Consider the following 24293-nt stretch of genomic DNA (forward strand, 5'->3'; position numbering starts at 1 on the left):
GTTCTTAGGATAATGAAATGCTTCATAATGGTACTGTTCAACGCAAGTTGAAGTATGAGGTAGGTTATAGTTCGTCAGAATGAAATGGTTTGTCTTTAATTACTGAGCATGCCATAATTTAAGTTCTTAATGTTTAGCTGCATAATTAGAATTTCAAATTTATAGTAAGATTAATAGCTAATAGAGAAGTCAAGCTATTTTTCAGGCAAAAAAAATGGAACTTGCATGTTGGGTTAAGTTCTTGCTTTATTTAAATAGCATATTTTTGTGGTGAAGGTTTTTTTTTTTCATAATTCTTTATTTGGAACAGTATCCCTTTCCTAGATCTATAGGACAAAAACAATTTAAGATCAGGAACAAAATTATTATTTCTAATCAAAGTACGCTGTAACATGTCTGATTCCCAGTTGTCTCACTACTGTCAGAGCCTTCAGAATACTAGCAGTACTACAGTGCAAATATTTGTGAACATGTCCTGAAGGTTTAATGTTAGACAATCTGAAAGTATTTTACCACTAAGTGTTGTAGGTCTATAATGTTTTATTTGACAATATCACATTTTTCCCCCTAGTTCTTTCCTCATTTTTCTTATCCTGGTTAAGATCTTGAAATTTGTTAAAAGCATACAGAAAATTTGTTATCCTGTGAACATTCTGATTCTTTTGGGGAAACCAAAAGCAGTACTAGACAACCTGAAATGGATACTGTATACACACAAATGATGGGTATGGGGTAAATACATAAAGATTGTTCCTGAATCAGACCTCAATCAGTCTACTTGGATTTGGTTTCACAGTTTTTGATTACTTGTAAATGAATGCACAAACCTAATTAAAATTAAACCTGAATTCAAGACATTTTCAAAGCAGAAGGTGCTTCCATTTCCCTATTTTGACTTTTTAAACAGAAAAGACGACCTTGGCAGCTACATTACAGCCTCCCTTATGACTTTAAAGATGATGATATTGGCTCTAACTTGACTGAAGAAGATACAACCATAGCAGACCTCAAAAGACACCCCAAATGTCCAGAGATGTGGAGCTTATTTTCTATTCCTGAACAAATCTGTTACTTCTCTCCATTACAAAAGGGAGTTGGGAATGAAAAGAACAAGTCGGAACTGCATTGCTTTGATTGCCTATATGATACTGAATATGAACTGAATCACCCTAGAAATACTAACATTTTTAATGGGGAGAAAATTCATTATAAAAATGTTACATTCACTTCTCCACATAATCATGATATGGGCAAAGTGGAGCATTTGCAATGTAAAATGGTGAATCTCAATAATCCTGAATATGCAAAAATTACTTCTCAGGATGGGGACACCACAAGGACTGAATTTGATTGTTCTCATTCACAACATCTCTCTAGCTCAGAACCTTTAGACTGTGGGACTGAGCAGGTTAGCTTTAGCAGCACATCTTGCATAATTCTCTCTCAGTCCAGTGTACTTTCTGAAATAACACCCAAAGAGAACAATCCATGTAACACAGTGTATCGTGCAATTCCAGACCAATCTCATATTTCTCAGCAGCCAGTTGAAGAAGACCCGGATATTAGCAAAATAATCTCCCCAAAATCAGAAGCGTCGTGTTCAGATGTGAGAACAGAACAGAGCTATGGCTTGGGCTACCTTTTCGGCAAGCTCTCTTGTCTTTACAAAGACACTAGTAGTAGTTTGCTCAATAGTGCCCAAATTATTAAACAAATAAAGGAGCTGGGCAATCTGTGTGATAAAAGTGAGAGATGTGCACAAGTGGCATCATTGCTGAAAAATTTGCCATTTGTAAAAATATTACATGTAAATGTGCCTTTCAAATCGGATATGAAGAAGGCTACGCCTCACTCCACTAATGAGGACAAAGCGCATATTGATTGCAGCATTCAGTCAGAACACAATATTCTTTGTTGGCAGGAGGTTAAGTGTGTATCCTCAAAAATCTCAAGCATGCATGCACGAGATTCTTCTGAAGGATCTATGTACTGGTATAGAAATGAAGAAAAGGAAAAGGGTTTAGTGTTAAAGCAAAAACTTGTGCATTTTCCAGATGAGCTACTGAAACTTCAAGTCTGTTCTCTTGAAAGACTGTTGGAGTATGTGAGCTGTGCCTTACCACAAGTTTGTGCCAGGATGGATCAATTAAAAGGTGTATACTGGCTTGCTGTTGGCAATTGCAAGAAACCTGATCCAGAGCCGGCTTGTTTGCTTTTGTTCAGCTCCATTTTGTATGCTGTTGTTTCATCGGACAACCAAGAACACAACTGTCAGGATTCCTTGGCAATTTTTCACGTTCTTCCAATCACCATAATAAGAGAAATTGAAGTTGGTTTTGCTGGACAGAGTGTTAGACTTGTATGCTGTACTGAAGATAGTTTACTCACAATATTTACCTATAACAAAGACTTCACGCAGAGAATATGCCATGATATACTAAGTATCTTGATTACGACATCAGATGATGATGCTTGTTTAAATCACCAGCTGCTGAAAGGTGATTTGTTGCAGTTGTCACTTCACTGGACATCAGAAGTCACTGATTTAGATTTTGCAAATGGAGTACGGTTGTCCTGCAAATTCCAGAGTGCCTTAGCTGACTTAGTGTACTTAGTTCATGAAAACATGGAAACTAATAAACCCCCTTTAGGAGATGTTCATGTATTGCTCTATACCACAGTGATGATAGAAGACCATTTTAAACAAATGACCTACAGATCACTAGTTCTTACAACTACTCATATAGGACTCATGAAGGAAGATAGGGTTTTCTATCCTGTTCCTAGTTTTTTGTACACTTTACCTCAGCGGTCCCAGTTTGATAAAATTCAGTTATGCTGTTTGAATGAACTCCGATGTATGGTTGTTCCAGACAAAGAGAATTTAACAAGAATTCAACTTGTTTTTTCTAAAATGAGCAAAGTTGGATCTGATTCAGGGATTGGTTTTTCTAAACCCCATACAAAAGAAACAGATACTCAGCTGACACTTATTCCATCATTTTTTCAAGACAATTTAAATGTTCCATCGGAAATCTGGAAAATAACGTTCAGTTCAAATGAAGAAGCCATTTGCCTAATTATGTATTTGACTAGGCATAGAAATCCAGATACATTTTAGATACAACAAAAGTAGACAGGCTAATGGATGTTGATATACTTTTTATCACTGCTGTTAGACAGTAAGTAAAAGAGTAAATTTAGGACCTTTCTTTGAGTCTTGTAGAGAATACCACAGGGTACATACTAGGGCTGTCAAGCGATTAATTTTTTTAATTGTGATGAAAAAAAGTCATGATTAATTGCACAATTAAAAAAATCGCTGAAGCATGAAGGGCATATAAGTGTTTAGTATATCTGGCACATAAATACCTTGCAATGCCAGCTACAAAAGTGCCATGCGAATGCCTGTTCTCACTTTCAGGTGACAGCATAAATACAAAGGAGGCAGCAGATCTCCCGTAAAGGTAAACAAATTTGTTTGACTTAGCAATTGGCTGAACAAGAAGTAGGACTGAGTGGACTTGTAGGCTCTAAAGTTTTACATTGTTTTGATTTTTGAGTGCTGTTATATAACCAAAGCAAATCTACATTTGTAAATTACACTTTCATGATAAAAAGATTGCACTATGCTACTTGTACGAGGTGAATTGAAAAATACTATTTCTTTCATTTTTACAGTACAAATATTTGTAATAAAAATAATATAAAGTGAGCACTGTACACTTTGTATTCCTGTGTTGTCATAGAAATCCATATATTTTCTACATTTTCAAAACATCCAAAATATTTAATAAATTTCAGTTGGTATTCTACTATTTAACAGTGTGATTAATCATGATTAATTTTTTTGAGATAATTGCGTTAGTTAGCTGCGATTAATTGACAGCCCTAGTATGTGTCCATATTCTCTTCATCCCATATTAGTTTCTTTTTTGCTTTGTATGGGTCTGTGTAGTATATTGAGCACACAGCTTCCTGAAAAGGCAAACAAATTTAAAATGTACGTGTTTGATATAGTGAATGGTTCAGAATCTATACACAAGAAACCACTCTCTGCTCTTACTAGTACTATATTCATCCTTCTCTTCTGTGCTGCTGATTTTTACCCCTGCCATCTCTTAACCTGGCTTCACCAGAAAGCTCCAGTTAGTGTCTTCCTCACTCTTGCCACCTAAATGGCTCCCTCCTTCAGAGGACTCTTAACTACTTAAATGAGTATCTCTTGCCTCCTGATTCCACAGGTCTCATCCACTTAGTAGTGGTGATTGGTTGGTTGAATCTCAAGATTCATGTCTGTCGTATCCATTAGCTTTACTCTATTATTATACATGGGTTAGAGTGTATTTAACCCGATAGGATGTGTATTATCTCCTCGTAACCCTATGGATGTTGTGTGTGTGCACGTGTAAACAGTTTCTTTAAATGTTAAAATCACTGGGTGCTACCATTCTGCTCATTAATTTTAATAACACTTGGTTTTTACTTCATAAAACCCCATCTTAAAATACTGCAGGGCCTCTTCTAATGTTTTCTCCTTTTAAGGTGCAGAAGCTCCATAAATTCTTATTTGAATAGATGCAGACATGTATTCAAGTATGTGCACACCACATATTCTGGAGCCAGAGACTTTTTCTTAGCAGTACCGGGGGAGGGGGGTAAGGGGAGTCATGCCTGTAGCACGTCCCTTGACTATATGAGGCAGCACCGCCCTGACCCCCCTCAGTTCCTTCTGACTGCCTGTCAGCTTGAGTCAGAGCTCTGTGTGATGGTGGTTTCACCACCTTGCAATTCATCCTCGTAGCGTAGTTTTAGTGTACATAGTTATTAGTTTAATTAAGTGTTAGAGTAAAAGTTATAGACTACAGAATAGCGGTAGAGGTAATGCTCCCCAGCGATGCCCTCGCTGGAATTCAAGCGTTGCCCTTTGTGTGGAGTGGTGATTTCCAACAGTGACGCCCACACAAGGTGCTTGGTCTGCCTTAGGCAAAGCCCTCCTTAAAGAGCACTGTTTGATATGTAGATTGTTCAAAAAGAGGACTCCTGTGGCACGGGAACTTTGCCTGAAGCAGCACCTCCTTAAAAAGACCATGAGACCTGAGGCCTCCTCAGGCCACAGATCACCCTCCAGTTCAGAAAGTGCTTCTGCCTCCTGTTCTGGGACAGGGGCCACTCCAAAGAGGTGCAGGAGTCTTTCTCCATCGTTGATGCCAAAAAAGAGGGCTCATAAGACCAATCATGAGCATTCCAGGTCTCAGGGAGACTCTTCTACCTCCCCTAAGAATAGTGTTTACTCTCATGGGACTGGCTCTGGCACATGGGATTCTGTGGGATCCTCTGCCCCTCCCTTGGTACAAGGTAGGGAGGATGAACATCCCTTACTGTTGACTTCAGTTCTTGCCTCCGGCATCCGGGGAGTCCGGTACCAATGGGAATGATGCCAGCATCGACAGTGTCTGTGCTGTCATCATACCTGGCTACAGTGGACCTACTCTGCCATTCAGTCCTGTCTACGCAGCTAGTCCAAGACTTAATGAAGCTAGCACCCGCAATGGCATCCCAATTGGAGCATGCCACTGAACGCTTGAGCCCTTTGGCACCACACCAAAAAAGCACCTCTCTCCGGGGTTGGTAGGGACATGGTACTGGAGACAATACAAGGTTCTTCAATACCAGGCCCTTCCTGAGCACTGACGCAATTGACGCTGCAGATGATTCCATGGAAGTTGTTGCTGCCCCTAACATCAAGGCAGTCTGGTACCAGTGATTGCACCAGGACCGACCATGCCTGCAACACCAAAATTTTTCCAATGGTGTCAACTGCATCAGGAGCAATGGTTCCAATCTCTTTCTGGATCCTGGATGAGTTGGCTCGCCTATTGGCTCCATCTGGAGTTGCTCCCCACTTGTCTCCGAGGCTCCCAGACGCTGTTTCAGAGTCAGGATCTTTGTCATCCTGCTCCCACTTCACCAGAGGAGGTCCGAAGGTTACCAGTAGATCAGTACAGCTGCCAAGGTTGGCATGTGCCCCGAGGCTGGGATGGAGGCCCCCGTCCCAGCACCATGATGAATTTCTGGCATTTGTCACTGAGTGCTGCTTGGTGGCTAAAATATCTCTGCAATCTGTCCTTGATATAGCAGACACTTTGGCCAGGTGATGGTCCTAGTGATTATTATGAGGAGGGCTTCCTGGCTCTAGAACTCTGGGATCATGCTGGATATCCAGCAAATGATTGACCTGCCTTTCAATGGCTGAACCTTGTATATGGACAAGGCCTATATGGTCTGCGCCACTTCCCTTGGTAGCTGCTAAGTGCCCATTTTTACTTGTTGATTCAGAGCACTGTTCCAGTTGTTCTTCCTCCCGTGTTGACCCCCTGTTCCTTTTGGGACAGACTGGTCCACTTTTACAATGCCTGGGTCTTAATAACCTCAGACCTTAGATCCGTAGACCCTGTCAAATCGGGTTCCTTTCCATGCCCCTCCGCCTTCCCTGTTCCTCCTGACCCCTCTCATGAGACATTGCTCTTTGAGCAGGTCAGCTCTCTGCTAATGTTGGAAGCAGTGGAGGAGGTTCCACAAGAACAACGGGTTCTACTCCTGGTGTTTACTGATACCAAAATCCAAGGGCGGGATGAAGTCCATCCTCGACCTCTGTGGACTCAAGTTAATCAAATATGTGTGGTTGCTCATGGTCACTCTATTAACTGTTCTCCCTGCTTTGTCTCAGAATGGCTAATTCATCCCTCTAGACCTTCAAGACTCTTACTTTCATATGGCCATCCTACCAAGTCACAAGAAGTTTCTTTGCTTCGTGGTAAGAGACTACCACTTTCAGTATGTCGTTCTCTTATTTGGCTTCTCTTTTGCCCCCCTGAGTCTTCACTGAATGCATGGCAATGTTTGTTGCGCACCGCAAGAGGGAAGGGAAGCCATATCTTCCCCTGGTTTGATGACTGGTTGCTAAACGGTGCTTCAGAGAGGAGGTTCTTGCCCGCATTGACATCATGCTACGTTTACTCGATCATTTGGGACTCATTCTAAACACTGTGAAGTCGGCTTTGGTTCCCACTCAACAAATAGAGTTCATTGGGGCCATGTTAGATTCCATGAGGTCGAGAGCATTCCTTCTGACCGACTGCTTCCAGGCGATTTGACAGCTATGTCTCAGGCCACGTCCACACTACAGAGTAAAATCGAAATTAATAAAATCGATTTTATAAAACATTTTATAAAATCGATTTTACGCGTCCACACTAGGGCACATTACTTCGGTGGTGTGCGTCCATGGTCCCAGGCTACCATCGATTTCCGGAGCGGTGCACTCTGGGTAGCTCAGTAAAAGAATGGGACAAATAACTTCGATTTCCGTCCACACTAACCCTAAATCGATTTAGTAATATCGATTTTAGGGTTACTCCTTTCGTTTAGCTGGAGTACAGAAATCGATTTTAAGACCCCTTAAAATCGATTTTAAGTGCCTTGTAGTGTGGACGGGTACAGCGTTAAATCGATTTACCGCTGTTTAAATCGATTTAATGCTGTAGTGTGGACCTGGCCTCAGTCTGCAATCACAGCCCTCCATGACAGCCTGCTGGGCCACATATCGGCTTGCACCCAGGTGGTCCAACTTTCCAGGTTGTATCTTTGCCCTCTTCAGATGTGGCTCAGGATGGTTTACCACCCTGCCCTGCATTCTCTGGACAGGTTGAGTCACCTTTCTCCATTAGCCCTGGAGCCCTGCACTTGTAACAGTCTCCACTCAGTGTGTGCCATGGAGTCCCCTTTATTTGGTCCTCTCCAGCCAAGTCAGTGGTTATCAAAACATCCCTTTGGGTTGAGGGTCACATCTGGACCTGTTGAGGGTGCAAAGCCTCTGGTCGAAACAGAAAACCTTGCTCCACATCAGTGTGCTGGAGTTTTGGGCCATCCACAATGCATGTCCTGCCTTCGGGACTGTATCAGGAATTCAGTGGTTCACATACTCACCAACAATGCAACTCCAATGTACTATGTGAACAGACAAAAAGGAGCCCACTCCAGATCACTTTGTCTTGAGGCGATACCTGTGGCAGTTAGGCATTGAAGACAACGTCGCCCCAATAGCTGTCCACTTACCAGGGAACTAGAACCACCTCGCAGATCATCTCAACAGGTGTTTCTCCCTGACCCACCAATGGTCTCTGAAGGTGGGTCCTTCAGATAGTTTTCGCAACATGGGGCATCCCCATGATCTATCTTGTCACAATGAGGGAAAACAGGAAGTATCACCTACTCTGCTCTTGGGAGGAGCTCAGCCTGGGCTCCCTCTGACACTTTCTACTGCAGCTGGCAGTCAACTCTTTTGTACACATTTCCTCCTATCCTGATCATTCCTCAGGTCATCACCAAGCTCAAGGCAGATCAAGCCAGGCTCATCCTGATTGCCCCAGAGTGGCCAAAACAGTGCCTGATGTTGGACCTCCTCGCTCTGTCAGTTCAGCCTCCAATGACTCTTCCACGTGGTCGTCCATACATGCATTTAGGGAACCTTATGTGATCACTGCTTCTTCCAGAGCAGATGCTAATGTTGAAAATGCAGTCCTGCAATCCTTACTCAGGTAGACTCTGAGCTCTGCCTCCGGATGGCGTTACTACTCACTAGTCATCTACTTGGAATACGTCTGCATCCACTCAAGGAAGAAGAAATGGTTACTTACTGTAACTGTGATTCTTCGAGATGTGCTGCAGATGTGTATTCCATGACCCACCCTTCATCTCCTCTGCATCAGAGTCTTCCCCTGGACTTTTAGTGCAAAGGAGCTGAGGGGAGTCGGGGCAGCACTGCCTCATATAGCTAGGGGAGGGGTAACAGGCATGAAGCGCGAGCACTCCCCCACAGGTACTGCTAAGCAAAAGTCCCTGGCTCCAGCGCACCCGGCATGCACACACTTACTTGGAATACCCGTCTGCATCACATCTCGCAGGACCACATTTACACTATCAGGAACTACATTCATTTACTCATTCTACTGTCTGCCCACATGCTGGTTTTAATATAGGAAAAGAATAAATTATAATCTTATAAAGTAAACAAAGGAATCTACATGATCCCTTAGTGAGCCAGTTGTTACTTAAACATGATTCATCATGGGCACTTACATTTCACAATGTTGTAAATCCTTAAAGCAAACTTACAGAATACATACAGGTATAGCCTATAACTCATTTATATATTGTAATCTTTAATAATAGTTTGGGGTGGGAGAAGTTGGACATGTCAAAACCCAGTAACATACCATCAGGATTTATTTAGTTCTTTTTAACAAAGTATGTCATGTGGTTGTATTTGAGTGATTTATAGTTTTAAAAGCAAGTCACAAAAAGTGAACTTTCTGGGTGTTTTGTAATTCTTATATTTCTAATTGCCAAACCATAGTTTATGGCTTCCTTAAGAACTTGATACTTCTTTCCAGTATGCAGATATGCACTGACAGATATCTAATCGCACACATTCCTTTAGTAGTGCAGCCATTTTCATAAGATCTAATGATGGTATATCTGCCTGTCATAAAGAAGGATTAAGCCTTAAGATAATTAGTTTGTGATTTTTTTAATACATAGAAGGTCAATCAATATAAACATAAAAGTTTTTAATAAAATATTTTTGAAAAATTATTTTTGGGAGTGGGGTGAGAAGCTAGAGTTATGGTTAGAAATAAATCATAGGTAAAGGACATAGTGACTATTTTTGAAACTGAATCTTCTTTACTATTTTAAAACAAATTGTTCCATAATCAGGGTATGATCAGTTGCCTACATTTTTTTTATTGATATGGCTGAGTCCTTTGAATGTAGTATTTTATCTATTTTCCTTACTTCTGATGCTTTAAGAAGAGCTTAAGTGCTAGATTCTCAGCTGTGGCCAACATAATCTTGGGGTGGGTGGGGGATAAGATAGCTGTAAGCTATTTGTGCTGTTCCTTTGATCCTGGGGTCTGATCTAGTTTCTGATATAATTTAGAGTAGTCTCAGGATTGCACTGTTATCCTTGACTGTCCACTGACCCAGCTGTTCTGGCAACCTGAGTTTGCTGGGTCTCTGAGTCTTTCTGCTGATCTCCTATACTTAATGCCAGGAGAAATGTTGCTGTATGCATCCCAGTGGGGTTTTTATCTGTACACCTTGAGTGAGGTGATTAAGCAGACTTTTTAGCTGCTGTGTATCACTGAAGCAATGCAGCAGACAGCTCAGACCTGGGAAGAAGATCCTTTAGTTGAAAACTCAGTTTGTTGACAAATATTTCAAATATTGTAGACTTGTAGAAAGAGACACTTGAACATTTTTAGAAGGTATTACTGGCATGCAAAACCTTATATTAGAGTGAATAAATGAAGACAAAGCACATCACTTCTGAAAGGCTGTCGTCCCCTGTGCTACAGTAAGAGCAGTTACACATAGGATTGCCAAAAGTTTCATAACAAGTCTCACACTTTTAACATGGTCAGCTGGCAATCTAGGGAATTGGGGATACTACACTAATGCTTCCCAACAATTAAGAATAGAAACATTTGGCCCTTGATGTCTCTCCATAAAATGCACCAAATGCCGATTGTGAAACCTGGCTGAGAATCCTGTTATCTGTCTGTTTGCTTCCTGAGCCATTATGTGATGCTTTGTGGCTCTGAATGAATTCTTATCACTCTCTCTTTTAAGATCCCACTCCAGGAATTATCTGAACTATTTAAAAGTGGCACGAGAGCTCCAGTAACCCATAGGCACGACTGTAACATAATAAAATCTACCCCTTACCTCTCTTACAGATATTTTAAAAAATCAGCAACGGTTGTCTCTCTACTTTCCTTTGTTTTTCTTTAGTAGGAGTAAATGTTTGTGTATTTTATAATATTTTCTGGCACATAGACACTAATTCATTGGTTGAATGTGCTCTCTGGGTCATCTGAGGAAAATGGCCCTTGGCAGAAAGACCGATGGGGTCTAATCTGAAATTCTGAATTGTAAAGACCTCTCTCCAGTTGAGGTGCAGTTTCTTCATTAATATAAACACATTACGCATTAGTTCCTACAATATATTAAACCATAACAAGAATAATGTAATTCTTAAAGGTTTAAAAACAGTTTGGATTGGGAGATGGGAACTGGAAGGATGTGGGGTGGTTTAGATCAGTGCTTCTCAAAGCCGGTCTGCTGCTTGTTCAGAGAAAGCCCCATGCGATCTGGGCCAGTTTGTTTACCTGCCACGTCCGCAGGTTCGGTTGATTGCAGCTCCCACTGGCCACAGTTTGCCGTCCCCTTCCCGCAGCCCCCCTGGGCCTGGAGCAGCGAACCGCAGCCAGTGGGAGCCACGATCAGCCGAACCTGCGGATGCACGGCAGGTAAACAAACCAGCCCAAACTGCCAAGGGTTTTCCCTGAACAAGCAGCGGCCCGACTTTGAGAAGCACTGGTTTAGATGAAGAGAGGGTATTATGATTATTTATAGTAACAAAGCCCCCAATTCTCATTCCCCCAAACAAAAACCTACAAACCTGTTGACTTAAATAAATTGAAATATGTTGATTTTTGTTTCAATGAATACATAGGAAAAAAAGACAATACAGAAGGTTTTGAATAGATGGACAGTTTTTTGTCCTTTATGGGAGAATTCTGCACCAAAAAAATCTGCAGATTTTATTTGTCATAATAACACTATATAATCACATCAATTTCAATATTTTGGTAGTTTATTTCAAAATATTTGTCATCAAGTATGTCTGAAACAATACAGAGACAACAAAAAATTGCCCCGAGAGAAGAGAGTTAAAGAACCCCCTACGACAAAGCAGTGAGCAGAGTGGTCATGGCAAGTAATGTGAGATACTGGGGGAAGCCTGTAACGGTGACGTAACAAACAGCAGCATCTACACCAGAGGTGGGCATGCTATGGCCCAGAGGCCACATCTGACCTTCCAGACGTTTTAATCTGGCCTTCTAGCTCCTGCAAGGGGGGGGGGGGTCTGGGGCTTGCCCTGCAACATACATTTCGTGGAAGCAGCGGCATGTACCATTTCCATCTCCTACATGTAGGGGCAGCCAGGGGGTGCCGCACGCTTCCTCCGCAGCTCCTATTGGCTGGGAACCTCAGCCAGTGGGAGCTGCAGGGACAGCACATGCGGACGGGGTAGCGTGCAGAGCTGCCTGGCCACGCCTCGGTGTAGAAGCTGGAGGGGGAACATGCTACTGGTTCTGGGAGCTGCTCGAGCCCGGAGCACCCTCCTGCACCCCCAACCCCTCGCCCCCAGCCACAGCCCTCACCCCCTTCTGTACCCTAACCCCCAATTTTGACCGCATTCATGGCCCGCTCTGCAATTTCCATATCCAGATGTGGCCCTCAGGCCAAAAAGTTTGCCCACTCCGATCTACGCTGATGCTTTGTCAGTTTAACTTTGCTGCAAAAAGCTTTATGTCTCTTGTTGAGGTAGTTTTATTTTGTCGCCAAAACAGGAGAGTTTTGCCACCAAAAATAGCATTGTAGTGTGTACACCGCCACTGATTTGTCAGCAAAAGGCAGCTTTTGCTGACAAAACTGTAATGTAGGCAAGGCCTTACTGATGTTGAGAAGACATTCCAAGTGAGTCTTATTAGAACTTAAAAAGTAAATAATTGTGAGAGCTACTGTTATCAGGGTTGGTATATGACTATACATACTGTATGCAACACCTTTCGGATTATACAGAAAAATTCTACTATATATTTCTATACTCTTATTTGTCTTCAAATCTAAGGCAGTGTAAATTCTACACTTTTCACAGAACAGTCTTGCACTGAAACTCCTTCTATTCCATTGTAATTTAAATGTTATTTGATAAACATTGATGGTTGTCAAAGCTTTGTTAATTTGTTAGGACATTCTTTGCCAAATACTATAGTGTATTTTGTTTGGTACAATATTTTTGCTTTTTCTAAACTATTATTTGTATGTAAATTCTCAGTAGAAACCGTATATTTTCCACAAAGAAGAATAAATGATAAACACCCTCTGTCACTATTTTAACTTACTGAGAGTAACTTTTGTGGTATTATTTTATAGTCAGATTAAACTAAAATGTCAGTTTCAGGGGAATGAATTGTTCTTCCTTTCAAGGTAGATATTAACTAGTGTTGAACAAAAAAAATCAGACCCTTTTCCCCTCCTTTTAGAAATAAAAAAACAGTGTGATTTTTTTTTGACCAATAATGTTTGTTTTTCGAGTTTTGTTTTCAAATGGAAACAATGAAAATTTTCAAGAAAGCAGATGTTTTCTGTGAAAAATTTCATTTTTGAAAGCTTAATTTTCTATTTGAAAAAGATGTTGTCAAAAAGTTCTTGACCAGCCCTAATTATATTTAAAAAAACTGAGATTGGGATTAGTAATGTGTGAGAGAGATCTTTTGCTCTAGCTGGCCAGATCAAGCCAGGTAAATCTGTAAGTAACCAAAAGGTATCCATGGACAGATACCATAGAAAGAGGCCTATCTGAAAGAGTTGGTAGTTTTGGTCCAGTTCCTGTTAGATATAAGTACACAGCACAAAAATCACCATCACAACTGAAACCAACAGACACTCCATGGGAAGTTGCAGAGGAGAGACCAAGGAGTCAGTGAGCTGAAGACTGAACTACACTTTCTCTCACTCTCCTCTAGATATAGTCCATGCTGGTCAGAATTGGGGCATTTAAGCATAGGAGCTCATGCAATGTGGTGGCTCTACTTAGGTTTCTAGGATTGTCAGTCCAACACGTGATAAATATGGATTTCACTTACTAAAATAACAGAAATTACCTGGTCTTTTGCTTTAAAAGATTGTTTATATGTGGTATGGAAATATAATAAAATTAAACAGGATATTTTGGTTTTGGAGATCAATTTACAATACAATAAAAAGTCAGATGTTAATAAATTGAACATAACACTTTCAACTGGGGTTTTAGTATTTTTTCATAGAAATAAGACCTCTAAATAGCCTGTTGGGTTGCTCTGGAGCAAAGAACACAGAGTCTCAGGTGGTCATCAGTAAAGCGTTGAAGATGGGTCACGATCTAGATTATATAGGTGTCCTTGGGTAACATATTATGTATAAAAATGGAATATGACAGCAAAATTAAAGCTGTTTTTTAAATCTATATCATAAACTTGTATTTGTCTCAGTGCTATTGCTTTTTAAAATAAAAGTGAAATTACGAAGCTTTTCAGACTAAACTCTTTCCACTAAAAAGATGGAGAACTTAATGGTACCAGAAATCATATAATTAATATATTTATTCATTACAAATACTTATGCCATTTTTGGACACAAGCATTGCAAAACATTAATATCTTGAGTTGCAAAAATATTTTAATTTTTCACACAACTTTGGAAAATACAAGATTGCTAAATTGCAGATCCTATTAACTCTTAGTTAAAGGAATGCGCTCTCATTGTAGACTTATCTGTAAAGATGTCTGTAATCTCCAGCACCTTGCTATCCAGACCATGAACATTTGTCATATTTGATATTTCTGTTAATCAGATACGGCTTAAAGGATATGCTAGGAAACTGTTTTGACAATGGATTAAAGTGTTATCTGTACCTTATTGAATTATAAAATGCTTTAGGATTTAAAATATTTTTAGGTTTGCCCAGATTCTCTCAAGCTTTGCATGATGTCTGCAAATAGGTCTGCTATTTAAAACAAACAAACAAACAAAAAGCAAGGTTAATTTCTGATTGTAAAGTCCTATTTCATATTTTTATATTTTCAAGTAAGATCAAAACATAAAGTTTAATGCTTCCTTTTTGGCTTTTTACTTCTAAGCTGCAAATGCCTTCAAATATTAAACAACTGTTGAAATGGCTTATCACAATTTTTTTTCATGTATATCTAAACAAAATCTGAGGATTCATTAATAAGATGATACCATTTTTCTTTCAAAGAATCCTTCATGTTTCTAGTAACCTTTACCTCCTTTATAGTCTTTTCTCTACTTCTCTGTCCAAGAGCTTTTTCTTATTTCTATCCAGCTAAAGTATTTTCCATGTAGTGATTCTGGTCTTCCCTTGTTCTTCTTGTTTGATATCTACTTGATAGCGGATGATCTGTCGCTCTCTGGGAGCAAATTCAGATGACTTAAAGGACCCAATTAAAATTAGCATTCCGCGCTATGTCCTTTGTGGGCAGGGAAAAGATGAGCACTATGAGTTTGAGATAAAGGTAAGTGTTTTTCAGTTATATTTCCTTAATGTTTGGGTTTCTTGCATGCATGCTGCTTTGTTATACCATTACTGAGTGACAGAAAAATGCCCAAGGTTCACAAGCAAGTGATTATGAGATCACTCTACTCAGCCATCAGAATTCAAAAGGTGGAAAACATTCTTGCATTGTGAAGTGCAGTTGGTAATAAAGTGTGGAGATATAACTGAGTTGCCTGCTTCTCACAATGATGTCACAAGCAGTACAGCAGCCAAGAGAAGTAGACAACAACCTGAAAGAAAACTCCCAGTTTAAAAAATGTTAGACTTTAGAAATCTGTGTGATTATCCCCAGGAAATGTATTGTGTTGGCTGCCAAAGGCCTTTCCAACAGAAAACATTCTGGATTTCAGAGAAGACTATTGGCAGGATAGAAATAACTCTACTCAAAATGTGCAAAACAAGCCTTTTTAACTCAATATGAGCTGTGTGGGATAGTGTCTTGACTTGGGCAAGATGTCATCCTTGGTAAAAGAGGCTCATCTGTGTAATCTTAACTATCACTGATATCTCATTGTTAAAGACAAGGAATCATTGAAAATATTCTTTTTGAAGGTTGTTACTTCTGTGTTTTTTCTGTTAAAAAACCCCAGTCACAAACTTTTTTACTCAACAGCACACTTTACTGGATACTGTAGGGATGTCTGCATACAGCATCTAATGCAGGGGTGGGTAAACTTTTTGGCCTGAGGGCCACATCTGGATATGGAAATTGTATGGCAGGCCAGGAATACTCATGAAATTTGGGGTTAGGGTGTGGGAGAGGGTGAGGACTCTGGCTGGGGGTGCAGGCTCTGGGATGGGGCTGGGGTTAGGTGTTGGAGGTGCAGGAGGGTGCTCCAGGCTGGGACCGAGGGGTATGGAGGGCGGGAGGGGGATCAGGGTTGGGGGCGCGGGAAGCAGTCAGGGGTGCAGGCTCCAGGCAGTACTTACATCAAGCAGCTCCCAGAAGTAGTGGCATCCTTCCTCTGGATTACATGCGGAGGCACGGACAGGCGCCACCCCTGTAGCTCCCATTGGCCGTGGTTCCCTGCCAATGGGAACTGCGGGAGCGGCACATGGGGCAGGGCAGTGTGTGGAACCTCCTGGCTGCCCCTACATGTAGAAGTTAGAGAGAGGACATGCTGCTGCTTCTAGGAGACATGTGGAGCGAGGCAAGCCCCTGACCCTGTTCCCTGGCTGGAGCACTGGAGCGGGGCAAGCCCCAGATCCTGCTCCTTGGTGGGAGCTCGAGGGCCGGATTAAAATGTTTTCTCACCCCTGATCTAACAGATCATATGCACAACAACTACAAAACTTCAGTGGTCAGACTCTTGATCTCACTACTCCAGTGTAAATTTGGGGTAACTACATTGAAGTTACAGTAGCTGAGATTAGAATCCTAACACAAGCTAAGTTTTACAAATAATACAGGTTTTATCACAAAAATCACAGTACAAATTGATATAAAATTATTAGATATATGAAGTTATTAAACTTGTCATGTTTTGCTCTAATAACAAACATAGCATTAAGCTATAGACATTTTCTGAGGTTCCATCTGCTCCCTGGTCTCCCCATGTTACTCCTCTCCTTCCACTCTCCATTCATTTTCTCCATGTCCAAACTGTTAGTTTCTCCTATTCCCATCTTCTTTCCTCTCAATGTTATCTCTTCCAGCCTGAGATTTTTCATGTTCAACCTTGCTGGATAAGTACAGGTACACTGCCTTTCCTTCCTAGCCCAGGAATCGAGACCGTCTCTCTTCAAAGCAAAACATGAAAAGCTGAATGGAAACATGCTTGGTGAAGGTAGAGCATGCACAGGCTTGTATGATTGACACATCTCTGCAGACTGAAGATATCAATTTGGCTGGGGTCAGAGATAAGAGGATTGACAGCCTTTAGCTGCTGTGTGTCAAACTTGCTGACCTAGTTTTTCATTAGTTACCGCAGGTTAAAGGGCTTTCACTACAACATGAAGATCATTTCTGAGCTGTGCTCACATTCTTCCAGCTGCAAAATTGGTACCTGATCCATTAGGTTAGGTCAAAGGTGGTCAGATCTGCTGCTGGCCACATCACTTCCTTGTGTACCATTGGCTATGAAATTGAAGTGCCTTTACCACATCATCTCCATAAGCCATTAGCTTCAGAGATCTTCATGATACCAAATCATCCCTCTCCCCCTACCTTTTCAAGAATCCCTCTTGCAAGTAACTACTAAAGAACACATTGCAGCCTTTCCACAGGTCAGAAGAATAGAAGAGGGTGACACAGCAGTGTCAGGGAATGGGAGTCTACTGTTGTTTTACTGGTATGCCTTTATCAGCTTAGTTACAGTAATAAACATAATACCTAACAGCCTGTAGGTGGCAACTCTGAAATTGGTTAGGGCTCTTCAGAGATTAGTATGGGGGATATCCCTTATAATCCAATATTGTTTCTTTATTCAAGGCAGCTAACTCTGCTGTCCTCACAACTCATGTTTCTCTTTTATAGCATATTCTCTCCTTGGAGGCCATGCCATGCTGTTGCCCAAGCTGCTTACCATATGGTGACTATTAGGCTCCAAGCCCCACCCCACAGTCCTTGTTATAAAAGCCTACAACTGCTACTCTATGAGGGGCTTAGAAGGCTGCTATTTCTCTGCTCCTGGGTTCCCTCTCTCTATTCAGCAATCTTGCTGCAGGGCCCCCAACTCTACTCCCCTCTGATTTGGCCTCAGCTGGAGTATTGTGTCCAGTTCTGGGCCCCACATTTCAGGAAAGATGTGAATAAATTGGAGAGAGTCCAGAGAAGAACAACAAAAATGATTAACGGTCTAGAAAACATGACCTATGAGGGAAGTTTGAAAAAATTGGGTTGTTTAGTCTGGAAAAGAGAAGGCTGAGAGGGGACATGATGATGATAGTTTCCAAATATGAGAGAGGTTATTACAAGGAGGAGGAAGAAAAATTGTTTTTCTTAACCTCTGAGGATAGGACAAGAAGCAATGGGCTTAAATTGCAGCAAGGGCAGTTTAGGTTGGACATTAGGAAAAACTTCCTGTCAGTGTTCGTTTAAGCACTGGAATAAATTGCCCAGGGAGGTTGTGGAATTTGCAACATTGGAGATTTTTAAGAGCAGGTTAGACAAACACCTGTCAGGAATTGTCTAGATAATTAATCCTGCCACGTGTGCAGGGGACTGGACTAGATGACCTCTAAAGGTCCCTTCCAATTCTGTGATTCATGGACCCATAATTACAAGACTGTCTTCCATAAAATACCATATTGACTGAATGATTCCTACTCTTGAAGACCAAAATGCTTGAGGGTGTAATGAGACCATCCAAACCTAATTCAGATGAGTGGGGGAGAAATTACAAGCAAGATACCTCATGCTTTAGGGAATAAGCCAACCGTTAAGGGATAGGGGTTAGGAAGAAACTTCCTTGGTGAGTTGGTTACTTCAGATATGTCCACTACACAGGTTTTGCATCTTCCTTTAAAGCATCTAATGCTGATCATTGCTAGAGATAGCCTATTAGATGAGATGGAGCACTCATATGATTCATTATGTCATTTCCTGTGCTTCTGTAATCAGTTCTGGTCTTATGACTACTCAGCGTCTCTATCTGCAAGTTCAGAACGGTGACCTTAGTCTCAATTATAGCATTTTAAATTCACAAGATTGACTTGGTGCTCTACTTCAATCACTTACTTACACGTATAAGCCAGGTCATCTCTCAGGAACTACCTTCGTGTCTTCTTTGGAGGGGGTTCATTACCAGTGCAAAGTTCTACCATTTTGGCCAGGGTATTAAGCAAGCCTTAGCTGTGGCAGAAGCTCACTTGGGAAAGAGAGAAATTCATGTCTTCCTCTACCTTGATAGTTGATTAATAAATGATGAGACAAGCTGCATTCCAGATGGCTGGCTCCTGGTTTCGTTTCTGAGACCAAAAGATAAGCCAAGATGATTCACTTTCACTCCTCAAGACACACGGCATTTGACTCGACTATAGATTCCAAAGTGGCAAGAGTATACTGATACCTGCCTTGTGGAAGGTTTCAAGAAATAATTAATTATCCTGTCAAAATGGTCTTAACCTCAAAAACTAGATTATGGGTTCTTGAGCCTACTGATAACTCTGTTTGCTAGATTGAGAATGAGGCCTCTTCACCAAAATTGTTTTCATTAGGCAAATATAGCTTTTTTAAATCCAGATTGACTACCTTTCAAGAGGTGTCCCTCAAAGCCTGTTCTCCACCAGATGAAGTTAGGTTGATGCATAGTTACTTCCTTAATAGAATGAAAACGTTCTGTAAAGTCCCAAGATTATTAATAGTTTAAGGTTACTATAGGATAGGATTGGGAGAGGTAATTTTCTCTCAACCTCTTCTAGATAGCCTTTTGCGCATATCTAGATGATGTAATGCTTCCCTTTACTCTTAAAATATATGAATCTTTTAAGGAAAGGAAGGTTCTACCCTGTTTATTTCATGGATGTCCCTCATGGTCAGGGAAGGTTACCACTGCTGAGATAACTCATTACCTGAGAGCCTTTCCTTTCTCCCAAATTTAGATCTAAGTTTCTCTTTTATCAGAGTGAGATTTTTTCATAGTGTTCCTCCTGCTGTTGGTCTTCCAATAAACTGCTCAAGCTTTTATTGCTCTTTTCCTGCCACAAAACTATGACTTTCCTGCAGCCCACAGCCCTGACTCAGATACATGTTAAACTATCAGAGAACTTCTAAAGATAAGCAGGCCACATCTGTGAATCTTTGCAAACATACATTTTTATCAGCGGATGCTGAAATTAGTATGTGGCCAACACCCTAGATGTTGCCATCATGTGAAGAAACAGAATCAAGAAATGAGGGTGAAAAACTCTTCTGCTGGCACAAAATAGATAGATTCTTTCCCTGGTAGCACAAAGAAGAGCACACAATTCAGGGCATCTTGGCAGCACCTTAGTCTAAATGTTGGTAAGTCCTTCAGTCTAGCAGGCAGTCCTTAAATAGGGTCTAGCTAACCTGTAGTACATCATCAAGACAAAACACTATTTTCTAGTGCAGGCTGGCTTAGCACTTTGTCCATCCATAGGTGAGCTTTAGCGGTTTGGAGTGGGTCTTTTAAATAGTCCCTCCACTCTCATAGTTAGCTAACTCCAGTCTATCATGCTGAAACCATTGCGCACAAGACCTACCGTATGATTTTCAGGAGATCCTAGACTTGAGACCCCACATTGAATTGATTCGTTTTCTGTAAAAATGAATCCTTAGGTCAACACCAGCCTCTTCCACAGCAGGAGAGGTGAGGTCCAGCCACTTATACTGGTGTCTAGTGGTAGTTGCTAATATTCATATATTTCCTACACAATGCCAATGGATAGTTTTCCATATAAACTCCCATCTGCCAGGCAGTTTTGTATGCATTCCATAGAGAATCCAAAATAGCCAGTCATGTTAACATAATTGAAGGTACTTGATTATTTAAATGACTTGACCAAAGCCTCAGAGCATGTTTGTATTGGGACTGGGATTGGAATGCAAGAGTCACTTGCTCTCAGTCCATGCTTACTCTCATGTTATTGTACTGCCCATAGTTGTGGCCAGAAGCCATAATGGATGTTGAGCAGGGAAGCCCACTCTAAAGGCAGGCAATTGGCCAGCAGCCAGGAGGAAGTTTGTGGTGGATATAATGCCACCGATAGCTGCCAGATGTCACCATTCATCCACAGACCCAATCAGATTGTACTGGATTCCCTCAAAATTTTGACTCCTCCAGGCATGGATTTCACTGACTCCAAAAGACAACTCTAAAGATTAGTATGAGGCAGAAGAGAGATCATTAACCTCTGTTTTTAGAGAAAATATCTCGCACACTCAGCCTCCTAAATACAATAAATATAAATACATTTTTAAAAAAATCCTCAGTTCACCTTTAAATTCTTTGCTCAATATTTTAATCAAAGATGTCTTCCAAGAAAGAGATCTATGTAAATCTAGTTATAATTTAGGACCATTGAATTTTAGATCTGCAGATGCTGAGTTCATAGATTGTGGCAGAAACAAAAATGTAAACAAGGTTTTCAACTTTTCCCATCACTGGATCAAAACCATACTGACTTGAAAGCTAAACAAGTCACCTGTACCACAATGTTAAAGTCCCATTTGATGAATGCCATAGTTAATGTCATTGGTGGAGATGGAATCTTTCTCCAAGGAAAAGATCTGCAGAGTAGCCATTTGGAACTTCCTCACACTCCTTTACTTACTATACCATTTGGACCTCTTGGCTGATGCTGCGTGTAGATTTAAAGTCCTAGAGGGTGATTATACTCTGGAAAAAGTACTATAAAATAGCATCAAACTTAATCCGGCAGATGATAAATGAGCCAGAGAAGAATTCAGCTCACTCACCTACAACTGATCTGGTTCTGCTATGCTAACAGAAGTAAAATTCGTATAACTTAATTTTGTAAATAGAGCTTTCAGAAGTTATTTTCAAGGCGCACATCTGGTGAGTTGAGGAACTGTTAATTTTCACAGTGACAATAACTGCACTATTATTTCACAAAAATAATTAAATAGTTTACACTTTCTCTTACCTTTTTATCTCCCTTTCTGTTGGCTTCAGGATAGGGCACATTTTTAATTACTTTTTTTCCACTGTTGTTTTTGTGTCTTTGGGGGGGGAAAAAAAGAGAGACAATGACTACAGTTTTCTTGTGAGTGCCTCTGTAGGAAGTCAACATGAAATGTTGATTAGACTGTTTACCCTTTGTCACCAAGCAGAAGTTCAGCAGTCCACATTGTCATATTCTCTTTCCATAAACCTAATTTTCAGGTAGGAAATAACCTTGTTCAATCTAGATCAGAAATAAAACTGCAGTTTTAGAAACTCAATTAAATATTAATTTATTAGTTTTTGTAATAAAATCAAAAATATATTTAACCCGATAGCAGCTATTTTTGGAACCCTTACAGTCTGTTTTCCACATAAATCCATATTTAGCGTTGCAGTGTGTCACAATGTTAAAAATGTGTTTAAAATGTTATGGAAAAAATACATTGTGCTATCCTCTATATACAGATACTAGCACTGATAATATAAAATTGTTTTAAAATAAACTGTGGCAGAATATACCATAAAATTTAAAAGAAACTAAATCCCATTCTGCAGGTCAGCCTTATGAAAGTTTTACACATAGCCTCTGTGTATGGACTAAGAGTCTCTATGTTTCAGATACAAAATTTGATTTTTGAACTGCAGCAGCACAAAAATGACTGGCCCAGTCCAGCCCAAATTAACTTTTACATGCTACTGCTCTAGGGAAGTTATGCAGATTTTCTTGGCTGTGTAGCCACAGAAGCTGAGCTCTCACTAGGGACTCTTTTGACTACATTGGTTGGAACAGGCCCTCTGTAGTGGTTATAGAAAGTTACATTAGGTTCTGCACAACCACCCTCTCTTCATGCGTGTAGTCTGTGTCTGTCCTGTCCTGACATCCACTAGGATTATGGAGCTTTTGGGAATATTAGGATCTTGCCAAACATTGAAATTGAGCCACTTAAAATCTCAGCATTGAGGGTGTGAAGAAAGTATCATTGCCTGGGCGGCAGAACGCCAGCTAACCAAGGAAGGATTTTAAAATAGCAACGGTTTGAAGTTTTTTACTTCCTCTGGCTGCTGGATTAGCACTTGAGAAAGGGACCATATGACTTAGAGCAACCCCCTGCTCTTACCCACCAAAGGGCCGTTGGAGGTAATGCCTTCATTTTTAAAACAACCTTGGAACATAGCTTCTCAATACTGCTTCTACTTACCTCAACTCAGTCCACCATCAAGCAAGGTAGATAATAGTCATTGAGCTTTGGCAGAGTTTCACAGGATGGAGATGCAAAAAAAATAATTGGGATTTGGAGACATCTTGAGGCAGTTTGATTTGAGTAATTCTTTGCTTCCCTGGAATTTATACAGTTCTCAGATGCAGAGCAAGATATGTTGAAAGGCATTTTTGGCACACTGACATCAGTGATCTTCCACAGGTATGTGGTCCAGAGGGCCATGAATGTTTTGAGCCTGCTAAGACTTTTTTTTTTTTTTTTTCCTTCTCCCACTGAAACTTAGAGAGAGGGTAAAACTCATTTCTGGACTGAGATCTTGTAAGCTTAAAAGTGTCAGCCCAGAGTGAAATTTTACCGCTCATTTATAATTAAAACAAACAGTGAAATGACCTGAACATTATAGTTGCTCAAACATTAGTTGATTACTACCCCATGTATCATTTTTGCATTGTCAATGACATCCTATTATAGTCTAACATTTCCTTAGATTCTTAGTGATGTTATCGTCTAGGTAAATTATGAATCATTTTGTCTAAAAGGTTAACATGCCTCAGTATCCTCAGTATATCAAACTGTTGTTGAATCTTCATTCACTGTTACCAGTTTGAAATAAATATATACTGTAAGTGCATTCAGGTGATTCTTAAATCCTTGAGACATTTATTAAAAAATATTGCAAGATGCAATTGGGTATGAATTGTTTATAAGGAAATGCAATGTGTCATGCAGAAATGTTGATTATGTTTAAATAGCATTTGATCATATTTGTGACATGAAAGGTGAATTTTATTAAAAAAAATGTTCAAACAAGGGAATGAATTTGCTTATTAAAGACTTGAAGCAGTAGAAAACTCACATTCTTAACTATGTTAAAAAGGGAACTGAATATCTTGAGATCAGTTTGTTACATATCCTTATTTTTTCTAGTTCCTACGTTATACAGTGCACATTTATTTTTACATGCATACAGATTTGTGAAGCCACTCTGGAATATGCAATAAAAGTGTTCAGTCTCTGTTACTGAATAAATACGGCTAAAGATTTCTTGTCTGTGAAATCAAGCAACTAATTTTGTCAAAAGCCAGTTGTGCTTTTCCCCCAAATACATTCTACCACCGTTACAACTGAAAAATTAAGTAAACTTATCAAAATATGTAGTGTTACATATGGAACTAATGTTGCCTGCTTTATATAGCAACTTTGTTTGCTGTGTTCTTTTTAATGACAAACTGT

General features: G+C 40.3%; 1 protein-coding gene across 9 annotated transcripts in view; it reads left to right on the forward strand.

Annotated features, from left to right (window-relative positions):
• The window catches only part of KIF16B (kinesin family member 16B), a 202650-nt gene that overhangs the window by 133231 nt on the left and 45126 nt on the right, over positions 1 to 24293 (forward strand). For 4 of the 9 annotated variants that reach the window (XM_030557951.1, XM_030557952.1, XM_030557953.1 and 1 more), the window contains 2 exons: positions 9 to 59; positions 15087 to 15209. In XM_030557951.1, coding sequence (XP_030413811.1) covers positions 9 to 59; positions 15087 to 15209 — 174 coding nt within the window. Of the gene's footprint in view, positions 1 to 8; positions 60 to 907; positions 3245 to 15086; positions 15210 to 23193; positions 23262 to 24293 lie in introns of those variants that run through there. The other 5 variants (XM_030557946.1, XM_030557947.1, XM_030557948.1 and 2 more) reach the window with 2 other exon arrangements.

Source organism: Gopherus evgoodei, chromosome 3, assembly GCF_007399415.2.
Source record: "Gopherus evgoodei ecotype Sinaloan lineage chromosome 3, rGopEvg1_v1.p, whole genome shotgun sequence".
Lineage (NCBI taxonomy): Eukaryota > Metazoa > Chordata > Testudines > Testudinidae > Gopherus > Gopherus evgoodei.